The sequence below is a fragment of the Lissotriton vulgaris genome, chromosome 5 (genome assembly GCF_964263255.1).
Source record: "Lissotriton vulgaris chromosome 5, aLisVul1.2, whole genome shotgun sequence".
Taxonomy (NCBI): domain Eukaryota; kingdom Metazoa; phylum Chordata; class Amphibia; order Caudata; family Salamandridae; genus Lissotriton; species Lissotriton vulgaris.
In genome coordinates this window covers 1,815,953,491-1,815,978,333 of record NC_141693.1, presented here as the reverse complement: position 1 = coordinate 1,815,978,333, position 24,843 = coordinate 1,815,953,491, and the positions used below count along the sequence as shown (strand labels likewise).

The window sequence follows — 24,843 nt, the reverse complement described above, 5'->3', positions numbered from 1 at the left end:
CTCTCACTTACCGGCTCGGTGTGCAGGTTCCTGGGCCGTCTTTTGGCACGCCGCAGGGGTCTCCTCACCACTCGGGAGCCCCATGTTGCCTCTGTTGCCATGCAGTCTGCCTGCCCTCGCTCTTTCGCCCGGTGTCTCTGAAGCGCCCCGGGACTTCAGCGTGGAGCCTGCATGTTTCGGACGTCCTCCTCGGCGGTTACTTCCTGTTTCTTTGACGAGCCCCGCCCACGTCCAAACAAAGGCTGCCTGACTTCCAGAGTGCGCCCGCGATGTTGTACGCGCAGTGCATTTAGCCATAGCTGGGATTCCGACATGCCAGAATCGCTAGAGTTTCAGGTTGCTGGTATGCATTCACTACTTTTAATTCGAGTGGCTTCATAGTTCCATTTCCTGCAGCTGCCTTGTTTTATAATTACTGCTCCGTACCTACCCTTCGGTCTTCCGGAAAGGGAGAGGTTTTGCTTTATTCTGCCCCACTTTCTGGATGAACATCTATTTTGGAAGTCAGCGCTATAGCGCTTACTCCCAAGCTGCATACTTAAACAACAAGCTAAGCAGATAAAAGCGCTCCGCACGCTGCACCACTTTTTAACTTTTAAAGTCCGCACGCTGCATCACTTTTTAACTTTTAAAGCACACATGCTGTTCTGTTTCTAAATCTTGTTGCTGTTGTAAAGCTCGTGTAAGCTCGCTGCTGCTTCTCGGCACTTATAGCCATCTGGGGATTGTGTTTTATTTTATTTATTTTAATGCTACTTTTTATAGTGCAAACTTTTCCCGAAGGTGTCAGAGCGCTTTACAAAAGGAGAAGTTACATCACATATGCTCTTGTAAGCTTGCTGCTCCTTCTCGGCACTTATAGCCATCTGGGGATTGTTTTTTATTTATTTTAATGCGACTTTATATAGCGCAAACTTTACCCGAAGGTACCAGAGAGCTAGGACCAGTTACATTACATATGGTCTTGTAAGTTTGCTGATGCTTCTCGTTTATTTCTGTCATCACTAGCAGTTTGCAAAATGTTGCTTTAATTTCAATACACAAATGGGAAAATTACACAAAATCATGCATGATTACGAGCAATGCAAATCTGTTATTTTGCATATTTTATTGCAAAATGCACCCTCACGTCAATTTTTGACATGACAACGTATTTTAACCAAAAAAAAGAGTGTAAAAAACCCAAGTGCAGTGAGCAACAGCTACTTGCGTTCTGGTTGTTCACGGTGTTACTGCACCATGATTTTGCTGTGAATGGCAGCACAACTCAGTTCAATAGCGTAATTCTGGAAACTGGAAATTTCACGTCACCAGAATAACACCAAACTTCTGCAATTATGCCAATTACGATTGGGTAATTTAAATTTCACCCAGGCCAAGTCATCAAAACTAGATAGTGTGCACACTCTGTGTGTTCTACCAGTGCTTTGGTAGAGGCCTCGAGGAATCAACTGAGCACGCAGCACTTATTGACGGACGCAGGCCGTGACTCCTTTACCACTGCTTGTTTACTGTCCGTGCTGTCCTTTGATTCCCTGCCCCCCGCCACGGAATGCCGAGAGCTTGTTGCTCTTCCGTCTTCTTTCCCTCCCACCCTCCAGCTGCTCTTCGCTCCCTCTCTTGGCTTCCACAGTGTGCACACCAGTCCTCGCTCCAGTGAAAGATGACGGGTCTATAGCGCAAGAGCAGTTCGATGTGTATAGCTGGCGCTATAATGCAGATGTCCTGTGGCAATGGTGTGGTTTCAATGATTTGTTTTGTGTAGCTTGGCTGTTGTAGTCATCACTTCTTGCAACGAGTTTATCACTTCGTACTACTGTACCTGTGTGGTGCTTATCGACCCAACTAAATAGTACTCAGATCTTAAGCCTCAGAAGGATGAAGTGTTGACACAGCCCTGCCTTGCTTTCCACGTCTGACGTGTATGGTGCACACAGATATCGGCGATGCCTTCTAGGGTTACTAAACCACCGTTGGAACAGTTCAGTGCAGCGGCTCTTCGTCTGGTCTTTAGAAATACCATGTGTCTTGCACTCTCTAGTTCACTATCCCCTTCCTAATGTCTTGCTCGTCGTACACCATTAAGGATTGGCAGGACTATGGTGGAGTTTATCAGCCCTGGTACTTATAACATTTCTGGGGCAGTTTGAGATCAGCCTGTGTGATGGGTTCTGTGGCTGTGGGGCCCTAAACGAGTGACCAGAGGGGATCCTGCAACTTCACTCACCCTCACACCTTCACCATCACAACCCTCTCACCCTCACACCCTCTCGCCCTCACTCTACCCAGCTACCCATCGCCCCCACTCTACCCATCGCCCCCACTCTACCCATCGCCCCCACTCTACCCATCGCCCTCACTCTATCGCAACACCACAGCATCACTCAGCAATACCACAGAATCAATCTGTGCAACCATTCAACAACAACTGGTTCAAATATGTTATCTCAATGTTTCAAGCGGTTTTCAAGCTTTCTTGCTTTATTACAAATGTCACAAAAAGATGTTAATATTTCACTTCTGTTCTTGCATTTTCGTCACAATAAAAAACACTGGACATAATCTTCATAAGTTATTTACAAAGTTTAAGCTATTGCCATAATAAATTACAATAACTTTTAATCGAGTATTAATTATTAAAAAAAAAAAAAAAACCATTGTTGTTTGTTATATCAATACATGTAAGTCACGTAAATACAACACATATTGCATTACAAATGCTATAGGTGTCACATTTGCAAAATTTATAACTATTGGCATTGCAAATGACAAAGCTATTAATTTCGGTATTTTTAAAACCAACACAAATAAAAAATGTGTCATTTATAATACCAATAGCTCAAACTTTCCTAATGCGAGACCTATTGCATTGCAAATGCTTGTTATATAGTGTAAACTTTACCCGAAGGTGTCGGAAGGATTGCTTTACAATAGAACCAGTTTTATTACATAAGGACTTCAGAGTGCATGAGTTACATAAAAGATGACCATGAGAGATATGAAAGAGCCCTTTCGCAGAGTATAACAAATACTGTGCATGGTACAAGAACATACGTCAGAGGGAGGCACGGGCTAGCAGGCATTTAAATGCCTCAAAGAAGGAAGGCGCAGGCAGGATGCTAGATGTGAATAGGTCACGGGTATCAATAGTCTAGAGGGGGGAGGATGGAAAGAGAGAGACCAGAGGTTTAAATGCTGCACGAGTAAAAACAAGGCAGTGGAGGGAGGGGAGCGAGATGGAGGACATGTAAATGCTTCACGGATATAAATAGTGTCCTGGAGGGTGAGTTCACAAACACTGAAATATCTCTGGATTATGAATCCAGAAGGGAGGGGAAAGCGGAGACTAACCCTAGTGCAGGAAGGGAACCGAATTTAAGAAAGACACTGACATGCTTCACAGTATAAATAAAGTACAGGAGGGAAGCACTTGAAGCCCCAGAAGAACTGTTGATGAGATAAAACGAGTCCCGACTGACAGTGATTGTTATGTTACTTGTATTTGTATGGCACGCGCGTCACCAGGATTGGAATTCTAGCGCCTAGGGAGGGGGTGCTGCCATGCTTGGGGGCCTCTTGGAATAGCCAGGCTTTCAGTCTCTTTTGTGTGTGTTTCAGGGACTGCGCCGGCGGCTCTGATGTGTGGGGAGAGCTTGTTAAGAGCCAGGTACGAGAAGGCGCAGCTCTTTGGATGTGGGGGATCGGGGCGAGCAGCAGGCTGGCCGAGCGGAGGTGTCGGGAAGCTGCCCAGGTATGCAGGGGCTGTGTGTGTGTGCGTGCGTGCGTGGTTTGGAGAGGTGCGTCTGTGAATGAGGAGCCAGTGGAGGTCTTTGAGGTATGTGGATATGTGAATGTGTGTGGGAGTTTGAGCGCGAGCCTGGCTGATGCCTTCTGGAAAGCCTACACTCTCTTGTTGAGCTGTGCGGGGATGCTGACATACAGTGCGTTTCCGTCGTGCAGCCTGCTGGTGATCAGGGGCTGGGGGTGGCTGTGCGGGTGTTTAGTGGAAGCCAGCTGAAGCTTTTCATGGGGAGTTTAAGGGAGTGGCAGCAGGAGGAGGTGACCTTATTAACCAGGCTGCTTGCTTGCTGACACTGTCGATCACGATCCGTAGGTGTGTGGCTTGGTTTGACGGGTGAGTGTAGGCCCTAAATCACTAGACCAAGGACCAGAGAGAGCAGTCTTTACCGAAGAGTACCACCTCGGTTTTCTAGGAGTTGCAGTTTTAGCAGTTGGTCTTTACTATTTGACAGGAGTGAGGTGAAACACAGAATTGCCTTTCCCTAGGGATGGAGGCGGCATAAGTTATTGTGGAATGATTGTGACCGGCTCCTGGCAGCAGTTGTGGTGTGAGGGATGGAGGGTAAGCCTGGTCTGTTCTTGAAGCGGGCAGGTGTGAGGGTTGAACCAGCAGTCATTATCTGACGTCACTCCCTATGGGGGAACATCCTTTACAACGCAACTTTTACCACGCAGTACCTTTACGACGCAACTTTTACAACGCAAACTATTACAACGCATTGCGCTGGGGGGCGCTCTAGGATAGGGAATAGATTTAATTTACTATCCAACACCTTCCCTAGTGTCCACGGGGACTGGAGTTGGAATAGTAAATTAAACGATTCCCTATCCAGCACCCTTTTACATTATGCGTTGTAAAGTCATGTGTTGTAAAACTTGCGTTGTAAAGCCATGCGTTGTAATGTCATACATCCCTCTCTATGCTGGCCAGCGCTGCCTTTCCTTTGGCAGAGTTGAGAAACAGCCCTCACTGAACTCTCTAGTGACGTTTCGTGTGCTTATCCTACGTGATACTTGGGTTTTAAAGAAGTACAGGGGTTTTAGTGTGACATGCGGAACAGCCCTCAATTTTCAAAACATTGTGACACTGAAGGGAGAGAGTATATGTTGCATAGAGTGAGGTATAAGCAACCAAAATGTTGACTGGCGGTGGGGCCTCACCTCATCTCTGATGTTGCAGCTATGTGTTGAGGATCGTTCCCTGTTCTGGAGGCCCCTTCCTGATTTGCCAAATGCCAGTCATACCTATACGACGCGCAGAGAGAAGTACAGGGACAGAGGCCACATCTTGACGAATGTTTGACTACAAGGAGCCGCCATCACTCCCGCGCCTTTTCAAACCTCAACTGTTGTGAAACTCAGTCCTACCCCAGTGTGTTACAGCAGCCCCAGACCAGACAGATTTGGTCTATCCTCTACTTACTGAAGTGATGGAGAAAAGAAGGGGATTATAGGGGATCTTGGGTCCAGACGAAAGGCATACTGACCAGTGTAAGGACTAAATCCAATCGGCTGAAACATGTTGACAAACATGCAATTAGGAAGGGTGAGGGGCTACTAAAAATTCCCCGCACCACCATCCTATATTTATTTTAAACCTGACCGGGAAATCCAGGAACAAAGTATATAGGCAGATATTCCTGAGCGAGTTTAAAATTCAATGTTCTGCACCAATATTTGTATGTTGGAGCCCTACAATTTTATGTTTGTATTGTCTTCCCCCTCCCTTTTGCTCCACCCTAGGCGTTGGTCTGCTCATGTGTGTTGTTTTGCAAGCCCTATGATGAAGCATGCCACAATTTGTGGGTGAGAACAGTTTTAAATAAAAAGCATGTGCCACGAAGTACAAGAGTGTGAATTTGAATACTCATACTTCTCTTTTGTTTATGTGGATATTTGCCAAATGCATAACATAGAGCAGGAGCAGCCCTGTAAAACTACGTGAAACAGGGGCAATGGATATTAGAAAGAACAATGTTCCATCGAGATATTATTTTAAAATTGTCAAAATAGAGTTGCTCTACATTTAATATCAGTCCAATAAACTGAACGGAAAAAAGAGAATATATCAAACACCATATATTAAAGTTATATATAATATATAAAATTGCTGTAGAAAAGTTGTGTTCCTTTATATAGGAGATCATATACATACTCTTACTCATAAACCAACATTGAGGTTCAGTGAAAACGAAGTAGAGAAAGCAGGAGTCTGGAATTTAATAAAATACCTACTTGGCCATGGAGCAGGTTGCTTCGTAAATCTACTTGTCCTGTAACAAAATCCACTTGTCCCTTTTGGGCCATGTAATGCTGCGACAAATTATGGCAGCAGTCTCATTATATAAGAGTTCTGAAATAGCCTCTCTGATTATGCCAGGGCTCATACCATGGTAGTGTTTGAATACTAGCAATTCCCTCATGTTGCCACGTTTCCGCCGATCTGCATACTGGGGCTGAAGGTGATGGTAAGAAACACTTCCAGGGTTGCCCTTTTGAGTCTGTGCAAATCTACTAATAAGCATGCTTTAAGGGTTTTCACCAACTCTTCTCTAATCATTTCCCATACTGAGAAAGGCTGGAAATTTACTCCTGACAATTGTAGACATAAAACTTCTTCCAGGGTTGGGGAAAAAGTGGTTGGAGGGAAAGTGAACTTGCAAATCTACACTTGCATATTTGCTCATGCTAAAATACAGTTCACAAATATTTTAAAGGGGTACTATTTATTGGCTTACTTCTGTAAAGTCTTGTGAATTCACGAAAGTCGTATATCTGCACTTAATGCAAGGACATGGGTGCACTTTTGAGACTATTTAATAATTGGGCCTCTAATTAGGTCTGGCGTTAACCATGACATTTTGTGTTCATTAAAATTCTATATCTCCATCGGTCGGCTTCACTATGAGTGACCGCATTCTGTTCTTTCACAAGGAACATATTGACACAGTCGTTCTGTTCAGTGCCAAGAACTATTGTGGAAACGTGTGCATTTTGACACCAAAATTCTTTTTGCTTTTGCCAATGTTTGTTATAATGGAGAGGGCCCGGAAGCTCCCACACCAGAAAGGTTTTTACAAAAGCCATGCCAAAGCAAGTAATGCATTGAAAAAACCAAAAGGCTAACCAACAATTTCAGACCTACTGGCTTTACCAATGCTTGTTTATTTTTGTTTCCCATAATCTTATTAAAATTGGTTACACTGACTTTTCATTATGAATATTTTTGGAAAATACTAGCATACATCAACACGTTTTACTAAATGATGCTGCAAAGAAATGGTACTTAAAATTTTACAGTAGTTTAGCCAAATGATTTTGCATTTTTTTTGTGATCATTTATTTTGAAAGCAAAGGGTCATTAATCTTTCTTTCAAGCTTCTGCAAATATTTGCATCTAATCAGAGCGCATTCTGGGAGCAGTATACATAGCTTCATATTGCTAAATATTGAAAATGTGAGTACACATTTTTACACTGGAACCACTGTCAGTATTGGAGTCTGAGTTAAAAAAAATGTACTTAGAGCGCTCACCCTAAAAATAAAGGCTTTGCATTAATGAACCATGAATACAAATTTGAACAGCTTTACAAAACGGACACAAATATTACCTTAACTGCAGGCAATCCCTTTCCCTGATCCATTTTGTGGTTCTGTAAACTGGCAACCAAAGGGTTTGTGCTGTATTGGGTTGGGCCTACTCGTCCCAGGACAAAACACACATTAAAACTTGTTGCCCTTGACCCCAAACCATATGTCCCTGGCGTTGGGCTATAGGAATTCCACATCCTTGAGAAAGGGATGCTCGGTGTACATACTGATTTCACAGGCAAGTAAGAGCATTCCTTAAATGTTATTACAGGTGTATCAAGAATATTTCACTTATGCTGACGATTGTTGCAGATCATAAGACCAGAGTTTGTGAATCAACTCATTTAGACCATTTTGACCCCTATATGAATGTAGGGTCATCATCAGAATGAGAAAAAGAGCTCCAAGGTCAAGGACTTAGAAGATGAAGTGTAGCCAAAAACAGGAAGTGCGCATGTCGCAATGAAGAATTAAGAAAATAAGTGTAGAGGAAATGTGAATTGAAAATTGGCCATGGGTAGCCGAAGCATGCTCAGCAACCATCTGTGTCCAGGAGATACTGACCGGGTGGTAATTGTACTTATGAATACGCAAGTGCTTGCGCCAATTCCCTATGGCCATATTGGTGCTCTTTTCCTTGCCCTGATGATGACCTTTTTTACAAAAAGGTGAGCAACCCAATATACCCTTGCGGGCTTGGGCAAGGTTTGTAAGAGAAAAGATGGCCAGCAAGGGGTTTTATTTATCTAGGTTATTCACAGCACTGTTAGGACTCAACAAGACTTAATCATGGTACCTAAACATGAGTTGAATCAGTGGCTGTTTAAATTCAAATAAAAATCATATGATGTTACCACACTAACATCCAAATTTAGCAAAAATGCTCAATGAAACACGAAACCAGGAAGTATTGTCAAAAAGTTATTATTAAGCTTCGAGACAAAATATATTAATATCTGTACAAAAACAGTGAGCAATCATAAAAATAGGGTGCATACATAGATACAATGTGGATATTAAGGTCTTGGTTACTTTTCCTTGGACATATCCAGATTTAAGTCCAAACTGTTACGTCACAGTAGTTGGTTTTAACTCAAAGTCAGATGGAAATCAAAAGATGACTTGAGACAAACTAGGCAGAATTGGACTGAACAGGTCGACGTTTCGGTCTTATTATGGTTACTCCTAAGACCATCATCAGGACTATACAAGTGGTATATACAGTTGATGACCCTTTTTTGTAAGTAGAGGCGGTGTCAATGAAAGAATCTTGGTGGCACCGGTACTCACGAATAGTGGCAATACGGTCGGGCGCAAAAATGAATCAATAGCCCCACGCGTACACTTGCAACGAGTTAAACGAAGCAGTGAATTAGATCTGACAGTCAGTCCACTTATATTTGAAGATCAGCTGTACCAGATTTGAAGTTGGAAAAAAGTCTGCAACCGAACGTCCATGTGGTACGATCAAACGCGATGTTGACCTGGCATTCACATGGAGGTCGCAACACCATTGACAACTCCAGTGACCTAGTGCACAGATTTTTTTGCTCTTGCAAAAGGTTGATTTAATAACTTATTTCTTACAATCCTGCAGTAACGCTTTTTCTTCCTTGTTTCTTCTGTGTGATCGCTACCTACCCCAAGCACTCGTTCCTCCGTCCTATCCTTTTTTACTGAAGCTGCATATTTGTTTATGAATATGACCTTTGATGAAAACCGGTCACTTGAAATACTTGTTTATGATAGTTTGACTTGTGATGAAATCTGCCTGCTTCCAACACCCCTTCCTTACACACCAGCCCTACTGGCCTTTCAACTCTTATCTGACTGTACAGTAGCTCTGTCTGGCTTTGAAAAACATGTGAAGATGAATTAACAAATCTAACAGTCAAAAACACACAAAAGGGAGTGCTTCAAGAGTCTAACAATTGTAATATAGAGCTTGTTCTCTTTTTTTCTCCTCCTTTCACGAAGAACATATAATTCTTTGGTGTCTATCCCAGTATACTCTTCTTCAAAACCAAAATGACATGGGAACCGTAGTATGAGTCTAAAAGCGATTCTCTTTATTATTCTTCAAAGCATCAATGAAACAGGCCGGCCAGCGCGTTTCGTCCACTGAAAGGACTTCATCAGGGTTTATGTATTTCTTTGCAGCAATATCACATTGAAGTCTAAGTGTGAGGAAATCAGTTCTCCCAGAGATTCTTGGAAAGCTCTTATATTATCGTAAAAAACAACTGAAGGCCATTTAATAATAATGTAGCTAAATATCCACACCCCATTAGGTTTTGTAAGCTCAGACCAGGTAGCATAATATATATATATATATATATATATATATATATATATATATATATATATATATATATATATATATATATATATATATATATATATATATATATATATATATATATATATATATATATATATATATATATATATATAATTCAGCACAAACAGAAAAACTGCCCTCACTGGGGTCAAATCCAGGTGGATTTTATTGCACACAGATTAACGATTCAGACGCGTTTCGGCGGTACGCCTTCGTCAGTTACATATATATATATATATATATATATATATGAGGTATGTAAAGCTCCGAAGGTCCGCAAGTACAGCAGGTGAAGCCACACAAACAAACAGGAACCAGCAAGACCCTGGATGGTGCAATATTTTTGTTTATTTAAGTTTCAAGCCCAGCACCAGTCCGCCATGACGCGTTTCGGCTAGAGATAGCCTTGATCACATTACTATGTCATGGGGGCTGACCACCCATTTAAAGTGCAACAGTGCCATCACGTGACATAGAAAGGGAAAAAATACTGTTTCCTATTTTTTCACAAAGTTGATAACTGCATAAATGCCGGTATTGCACAGAGAATACAAATCGGTAATGGATGGCTAAAATATCTGTAAAATACATATTCCAAACCCGAATGTAAAACCTCAGTGACCAAATAACATTGTGTAAATTGATGGCAACACTATATAGATATACAGTTAAAACCTATAAAATGAGTATAAATGTTAAAACCTATTAATATTCACATATAAATATTGCCATTTAAAATCCCTCAGATCAAAGCACCCTCCTGTATGTCGAATAGGGCAACAGAGGATAAATGCAAAAGGATAACAAATAATCCTGATTGTCGCACATTCATGTCTGATCAAAGGAAATAATGCCCAAGTGGGCTATACACTAGCACTGAGGTAAAAGGTGAAATTGAATCTGTGCAAATACGCGTAATTAGTGCAAGCATGTCATGATGGCAATAAAGTGCTACCAGAGAAAAGTGCAAAATTGTTAAATCAATAAAAATAAGAAAACAGTTACAAATAGGACAGGAGAGTCCATGATGCATGTTAGAGTTTCATTTCCCTGGCCTAAACTCAAGTTTACAGGACAATCACAGTACTGATGAGAAAGTGCAATGTGCATGTCACAGAATGAGCAGATACTATAGATAGGTGTGGCAGTCCTCCCCAGTGTTGAGCCCTTGCGGTGTCTTGGTATCTAGTAATATAATGTAACGGGTCTCTAGCTTTCGCAACAGGGACTCTGTCACCTCCCCTCCTCTGGGGGGGAACACAATCTATCACAAAATACTTTAGCAAGGAAGCATCTTTCCCATGAATCTTCTCAAAATGCCTGGCTACAGGACACATCCTGTAGCCAGGATCTGCGTTGATGATCGCTCGCAGATGCTGTAGAATGCGTTTGTGGACTTGTGGCCTCGTACTGCCCACATATCTTAGCCCGCAAGGGCATTCTAGAACATAAACTGCAAATTCAGATTTGCAGTTTAGTTTTTGCTCGATTTTAATGGGAAACGAGGAAAGTGGCGTGCTCACCTCAGACTTGCTGGTGCCATTTTTGCATGCTTTACAAGTAAAACATTTCAGGAAGCCCTTGCTTTCGTCTAACCAAGATCCCATAACCACCTCTGGGCTGCTAGAGACCAAGCTTTCTTGCATTGACCGGGCTTTCCGATAAGTTATACTAGGGCGTTTGGGCATGACAGGGCCGAAGACAGGATCACTAGAAATGAGGGCCCAATCGTCCTTGATTATTTTATGAATACTTTTGTGTTGATTGCTGTATCCAATAATCAACCTTGTCTCCTCACAGGATCTATTAGCGGGAGACTCAACCTGTTTAACTCCTGAGCCCAGGAGTACTGTCCTGTCCATTCTGTTGGCTCTCTGTATGGCACTGTCTATAGTTTCTGGTTTGTAACCCCTTTGGAGGAATCGGGCCCTACATTGGGATTGTGCCAGCCGGCATTGTTCCTCACTGCTGAAAATTCTCCTGACACGGAGCATCTCCCCATAGGGGATACTCCGTATCAGGTGTGTTGGATGGTGACTACCAGCGTGCAGTAGTGTGTTACCCGCTGTGGGCTTGAGGTACAACTTAGTATGGAGGCTACCATCCTGTACGAAGATTTCCACATCCAGGAACACAATGGATTGAGTGCTGACGCTGCTAGTGAACTGAATATTAAGATTGTTAACGTTCAGTTCTTTTTATAAAATCCGTCACTTCAGTCTCGGTGCCATCCCATATAAAAAAAGATCGTCAATGTACCTTAACCAGAGTTTCACTTTGGTGTTCATTGTGGCAGCATAATCAGTCATGAGGACCTGCTCCTCCCAGTCCCCCATGTGTAGGCAGGCGTAACTGGGTGAGAAGCAGGCCCCCATTGCCGATCCCCTGGTCTGTAAAAATAGTTGTTTGGCAAACAAGAAGACATTATTCTCTAAGCATACAGAGATCATATCTAACAACATTTTCAAATGTTCCTGGAAGCATTCCTCTCTCTTCCCAAGAAAATGTTGAGTAGCTTTGAGTCCATCTTGATGGAATATACTGGTGTATAATGAGGTAACAACCATAGACACCAAGATGTAGTTTGAATTCCATCTAAAATCAATAAGTCTCCTTAGTAAGTCACTTGTATCCAAAATAAAGGATGGCAGCCCTTTCACAAACTCTTGTAGAAAAAAGTCGATGTATTCACTCATGTTTTCCAACAGGCTGCTACAGGCTGAGATGATAGGCCTGCCCGGTGGCTGCTGGTAGTTTTTATGCACCTTTGGTATGAAATAGATTACCGGGGTGACTGGGTAATCCTTTTTCAGGAATCTGAACTCATCCATAGTCAGCAGGCCTTTGCTCCTCCAAGCTGAGAGTTTGGAGTAGATTTTATTCCTGGCCGTATGGGCATCCTGCATAGTAATACGCTTGTAACAGTCCCTGTCATTGAGCTGTTTAAGAGCTTCATCCAAATACATCTTACGCGGCCATAAGACCACGTTGCCACCTTTATCAGATTGTCTTACCACCAAATGTTTGTTTGCTTTAAGCTTCTTCATAAGTTTATGGTACTCACTGTATATATATATATATATATATATATATATATATATATATATATATATATATGTTTCTTGTTAGACGGAGCACTCTGCTGGATTGAAGATTCCGGGGTATAATCACTTTTGGAAGACTTTCATCCTTCCAAGGTCGATAAAATGAGGCCTGATGCCTTACCTGCTGACCTAATCTTTATATTTGAGTTTTTTTATGGCACCGCCTTGTGAAAACTGGACTGCTGTATAATTATCAAATTAATTAGATTCCTTTTTCTCGTCTTTGACATTTTTCTGTTTTGTCTTACAGGTCGCAAAGAAGATCTAGCATATCTGAGCTGGAGGGATAGCACTTTTGCCAGCACCGCATCAGCAAAGTGTCACCATCCTTACTGAACGGAACTGGTGAAAGTGGGAAGGACTCTACACGAGAGGGGCGCAGACTAGGATTTTGGATCACAGTCGTTATCTAAAATGGTGGCTCGGGACCCTGAAGCGTGGCCTACAACTGTGGCCTAGAATCCTGGCCCAGGATCGAGGTCCTGGTGGGATCTCTTACTTTTGGAGCACATGTCCGTGGATCTGGGAGCCCTGTGGTTTACTCTGGATTTCTAGCCCTCATTCTTTGGATGGTCTTTTTTTTCTTTCCATGCACCTAGAGGGATGGTGGCACCTGATTGGATGAGCAGAAGGTCTTAAATTGAGGAATGTGATTATACATTTTTCTGCTTGCTCCATTTATTTGGCCCTTGTGGAGTTGGATTTTCGGGAATGGAGGGGGGCACAACTAACTGGTGATTTCTCCCCCCTCCACACCCCAAATGTACAAACGTGACCCTCACCTGGATTGCGCGACAGGAACTGATAAGGGGGTTCGACAAGGGCTTCTGTCGATGGCGAGTAACGGGGGCTCGTGCCCTTCGTCGGGAGGGCACATGAACGGCTACCCAGTGCCCCATTATGCCTTCTTCTTTCCGCACATGCTGGGGGGCTTGTCCCCACCCGGATCTCTGGCAGGGATTCCACACCCGCTGCCGGTCAGCGGGTACAGCACCCCCTCGCCAGCCAGTAAGTAGCATGGCGCACGCGCTGCTTTGTAAGGCCTTATTGTAAGTTACACCACTGTAATGAACAGGTCAGCGAGATACCAGTGCCCTGCGGTTGCTGACGGGTCTGGCCATCTATACAACCGCGCATTGCATGACTCCATTGACGCCTTAGGCAGTGGGGTGTCCAAAGCCCACGTTGTGCGTAGAGGTTAAGGCCGGAGCCCAGACTATGACTAACTCGCCCACAGCCTTCCTAGCCAGCCCAGGGCTCCAGCCTCTATCTGGGGATCTTTGAAATCACGAGGCACCAGTCTTTCTTTGGGGTTCCTGGCCTTTTGAAAGCCCAGTATTTTCCCTTAAAATGCAACTATTCTTCCTATTATATTTATCACCTAAATATATGTTGTGGAATATTATAACTGGCAAAAACTCCCCGCCCTCCACAAAATCCGGATAGTCACATTTGATTATGTCAGTTTTATATGCTTCTCATGCTGTGTAATGATGTTTAGTTTAATGCATGTCACACTGTATGCATAAACCAACTCCAATGCAGGTCCTGGTGGTGTGGGTAAAAGCAAAGAGTAAATACATATGTTGATGCTGTGTGTTTAGGCAGCATGTACTGCACTTCTTGAGGTGTGTGTTAAAGCACAGTTTAATGCAACTGTTAATGGTGTTGTATATTGAGGCAGATTATAATGCAGTTAAAGGCTCCTGGGAGAGCATAGTTTCATTCATATCTGGGTGATGACATCAGTTTAATGCACATCTGAGTGGTGCGAATGTTGAGTGTGTTAAAGAGGGCGGTAATTCATTCCCGATTGTAAAACCGCATCCGTGCGTTTGCTGATGGCGTGCGTGATTCAGAGCTCCGTACGCTTGCAATGATGCGTGCAAAAGCAGAGTTTTCTAGGCATGTGGATGGTGTACTGCCAAGCAGAGTTCTATACACTTGATGACGATGTGCCATAAAGCAGAGCTCTCGACACTTATTGACGATGTGCCATAAAACAGAGTTCTCTTGTTGATGGTGTGCATTAAAGCAGAGTTCTATACACTTGATGACGATGTTCCTTAAAGCAGAGTTCTCGACACTTATTGACGATGTGCCATAAAACAGAGTTCTCTTGTTGATGGTGTGCATTAAAGCAGAGTTCCCTAGGCTTGTTGATGATGTGCCCTAAAGCAGAGTTCCCTAGGCTTGTTAATGATGTGCCCTAAAGCAGAGTTCCCTAGGCTTGTTAAAGATGTGCCCTAAAGCAGAGTTGTCTAGGCTAGTTGACGATGTGCCCTAAAGCAATGTTCTCTTGTTGATGGTGTGCCCTAAAGCAGAGGTCGCTACACTTGTTGACAATGTGCTCTAAAATAGAGTTCTCTTGTTGATGGTATGCATTAAAGCAGAGTTCCCTAGGCTTGTTAATAATTTGTCTTAAAGCTGAGTTCTCTACACATGTTGACGATGTACCTTAAAACAAGGTTCTCTTGTTAATGGTGTTCCTTAAAGCAGAGTTCTCTTGTTGACAATGTGCCATAAAGCAGAGTTCTCTAGGCTTGTTGACAATGTGTCTTAAAGCTGAGTTCTCTAAACATGTTGACGATGTGCCCTAAAGCAGAGTTCTCTTGTTGACTATTTGTCTTAAAGCAGAGTTGTCTACACTTGTTGACTATGTGTTCTAAAACAGAGTTTCCTTTTTGATGGTGTGCATTAAAGCAGAGCTCTCTAGGCTTGTTGAAAATGTGCCTTAAAGCAGAGTTCTATAGGCTTGTTGACGATGTGCCCTAAAGCAGAGTTCTCTTGTTGATGGCGTGCCTTAAAGCAAAGTTCTCTAGGCTTGTTGACAACGTGCCTTAAAGCAGAGTTCTCTTATTGATGGTGTGCCTTAAAGCAAAGTTCTCTAGGCTTGTTGACAATGTGCCTTAAAGCAGAGTTCTCTTATTGATGGTGTGCCTTAAAGCAAAGTTCTCTTATTTATGGCGTGCCTTAAAGCAGAGCTCTCTTATTGATGGTATGCCTTAAAGCAGAGTTCTCTTATTGATGACGTGCCTTAAAGCAGAGCTCTCTTATTGATGGTATGCCTTAAAGCAGAGTTCTCTTATTGATGGTGTGCCTTAAAGCAGCGTTCTCTTGTTGATGGTGTGCCACTTGATGACGATGTGCCCTAAAGCAGAGTTCTCTAGGCTTGTTGACAATGTGCCTTAAAGCAGAGTTCTCTTATTGATGGTGTGCCTTAAAGCAGAGTTCCCTTATTGATGGTGTGCCTTAAAGCAGAGTTCTCTAGGCTTGTTGACAATGTGCCTTAAAGCAGAGTTCTCTTATTGATGGTGTGCCTTAAAGCAGAGTTCTCTTATTGATGGTATGCCTTAAAGCAGAGTTCTCTTATTGATGGTATGCCTTAAAGCAGCGTTCTCTTGTTGATGGTGTGCCACTTGTTGACGATGTGCCCTAAAGCAGAGTTCTCTAGGCTTGTTGACAATGTGCCTTAAAGCAAAGTTCTCTTATTAATGGTGTGCCTTAAAGCAGAGTTCTCTTATTGATGGAATGCCTTAAAGCAGAGTTTTCTTCTTGATGGTGTGCCTTAAAGCAGAGTTCCCTTGTTGATGGTGTGCCATAAAGTAGCGTTCTCTTGTTGATGGTGTGCCACTTGTTGACGATGTGCCAAACGTTTCTGGCGACAGAGATCTAATGTACGATCATGCTAGGGGCCCCAGTGTTTTCAGTAGAGGTTCTTCATTAATAAATACATAAAAACAAATACTACAAATACACAAAAATACTCAGGGTGCACAGCAGACACACAAAGCACAAACAAATTGATATATAGCCTGTATAAAGTGATAGGAACCCACAGAGTACTGCGGACACATAGAAAGTACAACATACTAACATAATGCAAACAGTGACACACAGAAAATTCACAACTGACACACAAGAAGACAATACTGAAAAAAACACTAATTAAGAATATAATGAAACAGAATGTGGACAGTGACAGCACTTAGAATGCACGCAATTACACGCAAAGGATGCAGAGATTGTATCTCACCAAGAACTCAAAAGATGCACGCGCTCAGTCCAGACTGGAAACAGAGATACTCAAAAGGAACAGTGACACACTGAGTAGTGATTGTGACACATACTGGGAAAAAATAGTAACACACAGAAAATAAAGACAATGACACACAAATGGGAGCATGCACTGAATCTACCTTTATAACAAGCATCATACAGGGTGTATATAATGACATGCAAAACATCTCACAGGTTGAAGAATAGCAAATCTAGTCTGCACAGCAATTACACATACATGGATGAACTATGCACAGAGAGCCTCAGTATGCAGGCACATACTGCCAAACACATGGTGTAAGTATCAAGATTTGGGTAACCAGAGGAATCAATGTCACTTGGACAACAGGTTTTCAGTACAGCAATTTAATTAAACAGATTGGTGCATTGTGGCTAGGATATGATTGGTTTGACTCCAATAAACCAACTGCTGACCCGGTGTGAGCACAGTAAATGATAGGATCTTCAATATATTTCTTTAAAATCAAACAGATGGTGCCTATTATAATTAGAAAGTACCTCTCTTTAAGTTATCGCAAAACCAGTAATTGCAACTCGAAGATGGGGTTAAAGGGCAAGGCCAGAGGAAGCAGAGCATAGAAGATATCCAGGGAAAGAGCAGAGGCCCCGCCCTTCACAACATAAACACCACATAAACCCAGGACATTTGGCCTCGGAGGGGTGGTGAGGTGGGAGGTGTGAGGGGGGTGCACGGGGAGATTAAAGGAAGGCAAGGGACCTGCTAGCAGTGTTGTGGGAGGGGTGAGACACAGGAAGAATAAGAAAGGAAATCCAGATGGTGCCTGTGCGCGTAACCGCAAGCATTAGGCCACAAGCAAAGCCTGTGGTCAGCTTTTTGAAGCCCCCTTACTAAAAGTCTCACCAGAGCAGCGCATGCGCTGGCTCAGGCGAGACCTAAAAAGGAATACCATCTGCATCCTGTGCTTAGGTAGGGCCTCTAGCCTACAACTAGCGTAAAGACAGGGCCCTTTGTTACTGGTCTGGCGCAAATGTAGGGCGCTTCCTGCGTCCGTCGCTCAGACAGGCCCCCTCTGACATCCGTCAAACAGACAGCACTCTGGAATCTTTCACACAGACAGGCCCCCTCCGAAAGCCATTGCACAGACTAGTTCCCTTCTGCTTCTGACGAACATGCAGAACCCCTGGTACATCCAGTGCAGAGGCAAGGTCCCATCTCTTGCGCTCAGCACACAGACAGACCCGCCTTCTGCGCCCAGCACACAGGCAGGACCTCTCCTGCATCCGGGTAGGACTACTTGTGCACCTAGTGCAAAGACAGGGACCTTCCCCGGTCTAGCGCTCAGACAAGGGCCCTCACTGCGTTCTGCACACAGGCAGGCTTCCCCTCCTAAGTCACCGAGCTCTCCTCTTACATTTGCCACAGAGGCAGCGCTCCTACTGCGTTGAGGGCAGACAGGCCCCCTTCGGGATCCGGCTCACAGACTTCCTCTTCCGGCGCACATACGGAACCCTTGGTTCATCCAATACAGAGTCCACATCTCCTGCTCCCAGCGCAACGACAGAGCCGGCCTCCTGCGTCCATCGCACAGGCAGGACCGCTCCTGCTTCTGGGTAGGACTCCTTCTGCGTCTAGCGCACAGACGGGGCCCTTCCTAGCTTGGCGCTCAGACAAGGGCCCTTACTGCGTCCTGCATGCAGGCAGGCTTCTCCTCGCAGGTCACCGAGTGCTCCTTATCCATCTGAAGAGGTTTGTTTGTCTCAGACTACGCTTCCTGCCCGTCCATCTATTTTTATAATACATTAACAGCAGCGCTTCTGGCACACACAGTACACAGAAGAAAACAGACATTGCTCTTTGTGCAAAATATTGGAACAAAACAGGACCAGCAGACAGCAAACCCGGCTCTCCGCAGTGGCTTTCGCTTCTGACCGAAATTATGTTCTGTAAGAGTTTTAATCTAAGCACCCTTCAAAGAGGAAAAGCACAAGCAGCATAGATGTGCTAAGCAGGTAAAAAGATGCGACCACTGTCAGGAGGCGCAGATATGTGTGCATCAGCCTTGCACAGTGCGTGCTCTGCAGAACAATAAGGCACGACTCAGCATGCGGATCTGATGCATGTACACAAGCACTACCCCACTTTAAAACACACCATCAACACATATCGAGAACTCTGCTTTAATGCACACCATTGACAAAAGTAGCCAACTCTGCGTTAACACTCACCAGCACAGCTGAGAACTCTGCGTTAACACACACCAGCACGGCAGAGAACTCTGCGTTAACACTCACCAGCACGGCAGAGAACTCTGCGTTAACACACACCAGCACGGCAGAGAACTCTGCGTTAACACACACCAGCACGGCAGAGAATTCTGCGTTAACACACACCAGCACGGCAGAGAACTCTGCTTTAACACACACCATCACGGCAGAGAACTCTGCGTTAACACACACCAGCACGGCAGAGAACTCTGCGTTAACACACACCAGCACGGCAGAGAACTTTGCGTTAACACACACCAGCACGGCAGAGAACTCTGCGTTAACACACACCAGCACGGCAGAGAACTCTGCGTTAACACTCACCAGCACTGCAGAGAACTCTGTGTTAACACACACCAGCACGGCAGAGAACTGCGTTAACACACACCAGCACGGCAGAGAACTCTGCGTTAACACACACCAGCACGGCAGAGAACTGCGTTAACACACACCAGCACGGCAGAGAACTGCGTTAACACACACCAGCACGGCAGAGAACTCTGCGTTAACACACACCAGCACGGCAGAGAACTGCGTTAACACACACCAGCACGGCAGAGAACTCTGCGTTAACACACACCAATATGTGCAGAGAACTCTGTTTAAAACACATCATTAACTCATGTAGAGAACTCGACCCTAAAGATACATACAATAACTCTGCTTTAGCTAAGCATCAGGCCAGACACGAGAGATCCCCGCCTGTATTGATGGTAAACTTGAGAAGACCTGCTTGTCAGACTTATCTCAAGCCTGTATGCATCTACATACTTAGGTTGTATGGACTTCACATATTACGTGTATATTTTCCTCTAATATTGATGTTACAGTGATGCAGAAAACGGGGTTCATGATTACCTTGAGTTCCCGGCTACGAAGAATTTACTCGTATACAACGTCCATCGAAAAGTCGTTTGATCTGTTGTGTTAAGATGTCAAAATCCTTGAGTCTTGCTAAAACTGAAGTGGATTATGATTAATTTAGAATACTTAAATTGTAGAATCGAATACTCTGATTCCTGAGACATTAGAGACACTCCCTCTGTATACCCCTGATTCTGGAGATCGTTGACACCCTTTAAAATCGGAACTGTCAGGTGGTTGGACTCAAAGGAGACTTTAATGCCAGGTTTTCGAAGAGCTTTCGCCCTCAGGAGGATGATGATGATGATTTTTGAACTGCGTTATAAAATTACTGCATACCTGTGAATTGAGTATATAGGCACATTCAGTTTGATAAATTTACTCATGGCTATTGCTGTGATGATGATTAAGCCTCAGTTACTTTCCTGGTGAAAGGTCATGAATGATCAACTACATCCTCCTGAACTGTGGTCTCTTAAATAGCAGAACACATCTATGTCTACCCGACGAACAAAAGTGGTTGTGGTCCTCTCGCCGTGAAATTGGAAGCTATCTCTGGTCAGGGAAAACAGATCCTGACAGATCATATTGAAGGAATTGTCGATAGAAGGGGAGGGAGCATCAAGAGGATCGGTATTCATCCCGCTCGTCCCCATCAGTTGTCTTCTTGAGACAGATCACCAAAGAAAGTGTTGCGCCTTGTTCTGTGATATCATTGGTAAAGTCTCCCAAGCTGCCTTTGCTTTACATCTCTGAAAAATCAGCAGATCCTGACAACTTGCACACCCGTGGTTTGAGGATTATCGTAAAGAATGAACCCGGAATTCAGTGAGAAGGTACCCCATGGATACTTGATACATTCTGATAAATATTAGCAAACAGAAAATCATTATAAAAAAGTTACTTCAAGAAATTTGAAGATGTTAATTAACTATCTGAAGATTGTACAAGTCAAATACACTGCTAGATTTGTTGCGTGTATTACCACAGATTGCTGGGTTTTGATATCAATTGATGACCAGGCTGTTTTTCCAAACAGTGGGCAGCTCTTTGAAATGATTTATTACAGATCCATAGCCTGCTGCTTGGGTTGATGCCCATCCTAAAAGGCAACAACTGATTCCGTGTTTAGGGGATCTTTTGGTATGCTTTAGTTCAGGGAGGAGGGCTAAACATGTGGGACAAGAGAGCATAAAGTCTGATTTCTCAGCCTAGAACATCCTCTGCTCTGGAGGACCTAATTAATGCCCATGTAATTGGAGTATTTGACACAAGTGTCTTCTTCTAAAAATTATTACGTAATCTTGCTAGCCAAAATAAGGCAATTAAAACAATTCGGCCATTTGCCAAGCATATCTTTGCTTTCTGTTGCAGTTAAAGTGTAACCAAATTGATTATTTTGTACTTTTAAATCTATGTAGGTAAAAACAACATACTGCCTGCTGACTTGGTAGTGTACATATAGCTACTATGCTGGGTGTGCAATTTTATAACATTTATACTTGTCTGCGGGGCGTGATGCTTTAGAAAACTACTTGCCCGGTAGAAATTATCCACTTGTTCTAAGCAGTTCCATGGAGTGAATGACAAATTTCCATGCAGTGAGATGTCCAATTCCAGCAGCATTCTCATTGTATCAGAGATCTGATAATCGCCTCTCTGACTATGCCTCGGCTCATATTATTATGTTGTGGTTTGGATTTTAACCAGGTGTGATTGTGCCACCTTTCAGATTCTGAACTTCCCAGAGCTCTCTTTGTTTCAAATCCTGGAATATTCGCTGGTTCTGCGAATAGAGGGTCTGTCCATGGGCTCTGCTTAGGCCAGCTTTCTGATCATGTTATGCTTTTGAATATGCCAGTACTTTCATTGTGCTAGAGTTCAGATTATAGCAGATTTCAGAATATATCACTGTTTTCATTGTACTATTGCTCTTTGTTGCTTTAGTTTCAGAGGAAGAGTTTTCACAAATGCTTTGACAAATTTACTATCAAGCATTCACTCATTTTGAAAAATGTTACCGTAAATAATCCACATTGTATGTGTGGTCCAGTGCCTAGGTTGCCAACTGAGGACCAGCTAGACTGCTCACAGTCTGGCCGTCTCCACTTAAAAAACAGAACAAGGGGGGGACTGGATGCGTGTCTAGGCCCAGCATACAAGTTCCCTAAATGAACATGTATAAAGGTGGAGTATGCCGTTCCTAAAAGATTGAGAAAAAAAAAACCGAAAAGGCGGTAGGTCGGGAGGGGTCCGAGCAAGCAGATCAGGGTGTATCTGATTGCTCAGAAGCAAGAGCCCTAACACACCCAGGTGGGTATCATGCTTCATCATCGGGCATTGATAGATTAGGTTACATGGTCCTGACGAAGTGCCCGGATCTGCAGGGACTTTCCATGGCATGAAACCTGTTGCCGACATGCTCACTTTTCTGTGAGTTGTCCCTGATCATTGTCTCCAACACAGCCACCCTTTGTTTTTTATTTATAACAAGAGGTCCCACCTATTAAAACTTTCAGGGTCTCAGTTGTTTTATACCACACTTACAACAATCTACACACATAGCCCTTCCACTTCATCCCGGCCTCTTATTTTAAAAGACCTCCGGCAAAGAGCCTCCTCGTGGGGCCCGTTGGGCAGTGCGGTGCCGACCAAAGGAGGCTCTGCGGGATGATGAAGCATGACACCCATATGGGTGTGGGGGGTCTTTTGCTTCTGCGAGATATGATCCCCCCACGACTGATCTGCTTACTCAGACTCCTCCCAACTTAATGCCTTTTCTGTTTCCTTTTCTGATTCTTTTAGAGACTGCATGTCTCCACTTAAACACTGTAATTCTTGGGCAAATCCTTCTTCTCACTAGCTTCAGTTCCCTTGATAGCCATGTTTGTGACCATAAACCAAGTGTTTTATCTATGGCTGAATTCCATTTTACAATTAGATGAGCTCTTCAGAGTCTAGTCCTAGAAATCGCTATGGGCCTCATTCTCAAGGCTATTTATGAAGTTTGATTACAGTTTACTCGGTTGAAGATTTTAGTGTGAGCTGATCTACCTTTAGCAGCTGAAGCACGCATCAGGCCGGATTCACCAATGTTTGCTAGAAGTACACCTGGAAACCTGCAACTATTTCACGCTTTCTTGCCTCTTTCTGTAAAGTTCCTTTAATTCCTGAAAATTGTACATCTGCACCCATGCAAGCTGCAGGTGTACTTTTGTGACTTTAATGGGGTCCGGGTTTGTGTGTTTTTACATGTTAATCATAATATTTTCACACAGCGTATCTATTAATATCTAACCTTAACCTATTTCCATGCATCAAACATTTTTTTTAAATCGTGCGTTAGTGATTTGTATTAAATGTTATCGATAAAAAGTTCCCAGTAGTTTAACTAAACTGTCCGCAACCTCCAGGTACCTTTTTCAAGTTGTAAATCTTTTTGTGCAGATTTTATTTTGAAAGCAAACCATCTCCAATCTTGCTTCCATGTGTTTCTAAATCATCTATTACCGTTCCAAATTGCCAGTAGACTTTGCAAACATGTACAGACGTTTTTATAGTAGAATCCTTGCTATGCATAAGTTGTGTTTTTTTCTCAAAATTGTCAAGTAACAAGGGCAACAGAACTCTTGACATGTGAGCATTGCCCCTGAACTACTACATGTATTGTGTATATTAGAAGTATTTTTATCAGTGGAATCCAAAGGGCAGTTTCAGCCCTGTGCGGTGCTCTCTTCATGGCTGGGGCAAGTAGGAGACGGCTGGGGCGGCATTACATGTCACCTATACATTCAAATTTTAAGTTCTGTGTGAGAAACATTATCCCGCACTTTAGCTGATGATCAGAGGAGTAAATGAGAGAAGGCGGGAGATGAGAAACACAGGAAGACTAAGCAGAAAGGACTTCCGAGAGGGAAGAGAAACGTGAGGAGAAGCAGGGAAGAGGAGCAACCGATGGGAAATTAGAGGACCGGAAGTAAGACTGGTCAAAGGACGAGAGCCTGAAAAACGTGGGGAACCGGGAATGAGGGCAACTGGAGGCGAAAAACTGGGAACCATAGGGTACCTCAAAAAACATCAGCCGGTGGCAGAGGGCGAGCCAAGGAAGAGGAGAACCCGATAGAAGGCAACATTTAAGAAAAAGAAAGCCAGAAAATTGAGAGGGCGACGTGGAATAGGGGAGACAGTGGGAGGAAGAGAAAATAAAAACGAATAGAACTTGAATAAGAATAACCAAGTGAGGAAGAAAGCCAGGAAGCAGGAAGTCAATAGTGAATAAAGACTAATAGAGAACAGGAACCGTGCCAAAGAAGGGGGAATTGGAGCAGATGGGAGGCACGCAGGCCGAGACCAGGCCTGCTAGGTTCATCTGGGGACGTGGAGCTCGCAGCGGCTCGACTCTTCTGCGGAGGCCGCGTGTGTGCAGCTCCGCTGGTGCTTCCCTTGTGCTGGTCTGCACGGTATTGATAACAGAGCTCACAGCATGTCTTACATGCTGCATAGGAATGTGTGTCCACAGCATTGATGACAGAGCTCACAGTGGCTCTTTACCTGCTGCATAGACTGGTCTGTGCACAGAATTGAGGACAGAGCTCAAAGTGCCTCTTACATGCTGCATAGGCTGGTCTGTGCACAACATTGAGGACAGAGCTCACAGTGGCTCTTACCTGCTGCATAGGCTGATATATATTGATAACCGATCGCAGCGGCTCTTACATGCTGCATAGGCTGGTGTAGATAACTGCTTGCGGCGGCTCTTACATGCTGCATAGGCTGGTATATTCAAAGTATTGAGAACATAGCTCACAGCGCCTCTTACATGCTGCATAGGGTGGT

The 24,843-nt window shown here is 43.7% G+C and overlaps 1 protein-coding gene across 4 annotated transcripts in view; it reads left to right on the top strand.

Annotated features, from left to right (window-relative positions):
• RARA (retinoic acid receptor alpha) overlaps window positions 1-24,843 on the top strand; it is a 408,762-nt gene that overhangs the window by 158,142 nt on the left and 225,777 nt on the right. For all 4 annotated transcript variants that reach the window (XM_086924234.1, XM_086924233.1, XM_086924235.1 and 1 more), the window contains exon 2: window positions 13,088-13,845. In XM_086924234.1, coding sequence (XP_086780360.1) covers window positions 13,599-13,845 — 247 coding nt within the window. In that variant the 5' untranslated portion in view covers window positions 13,088-13,598. The remainder of the gene's footprint in view (window positions 1-13,087; window positions 13,846-24,843) is intronic.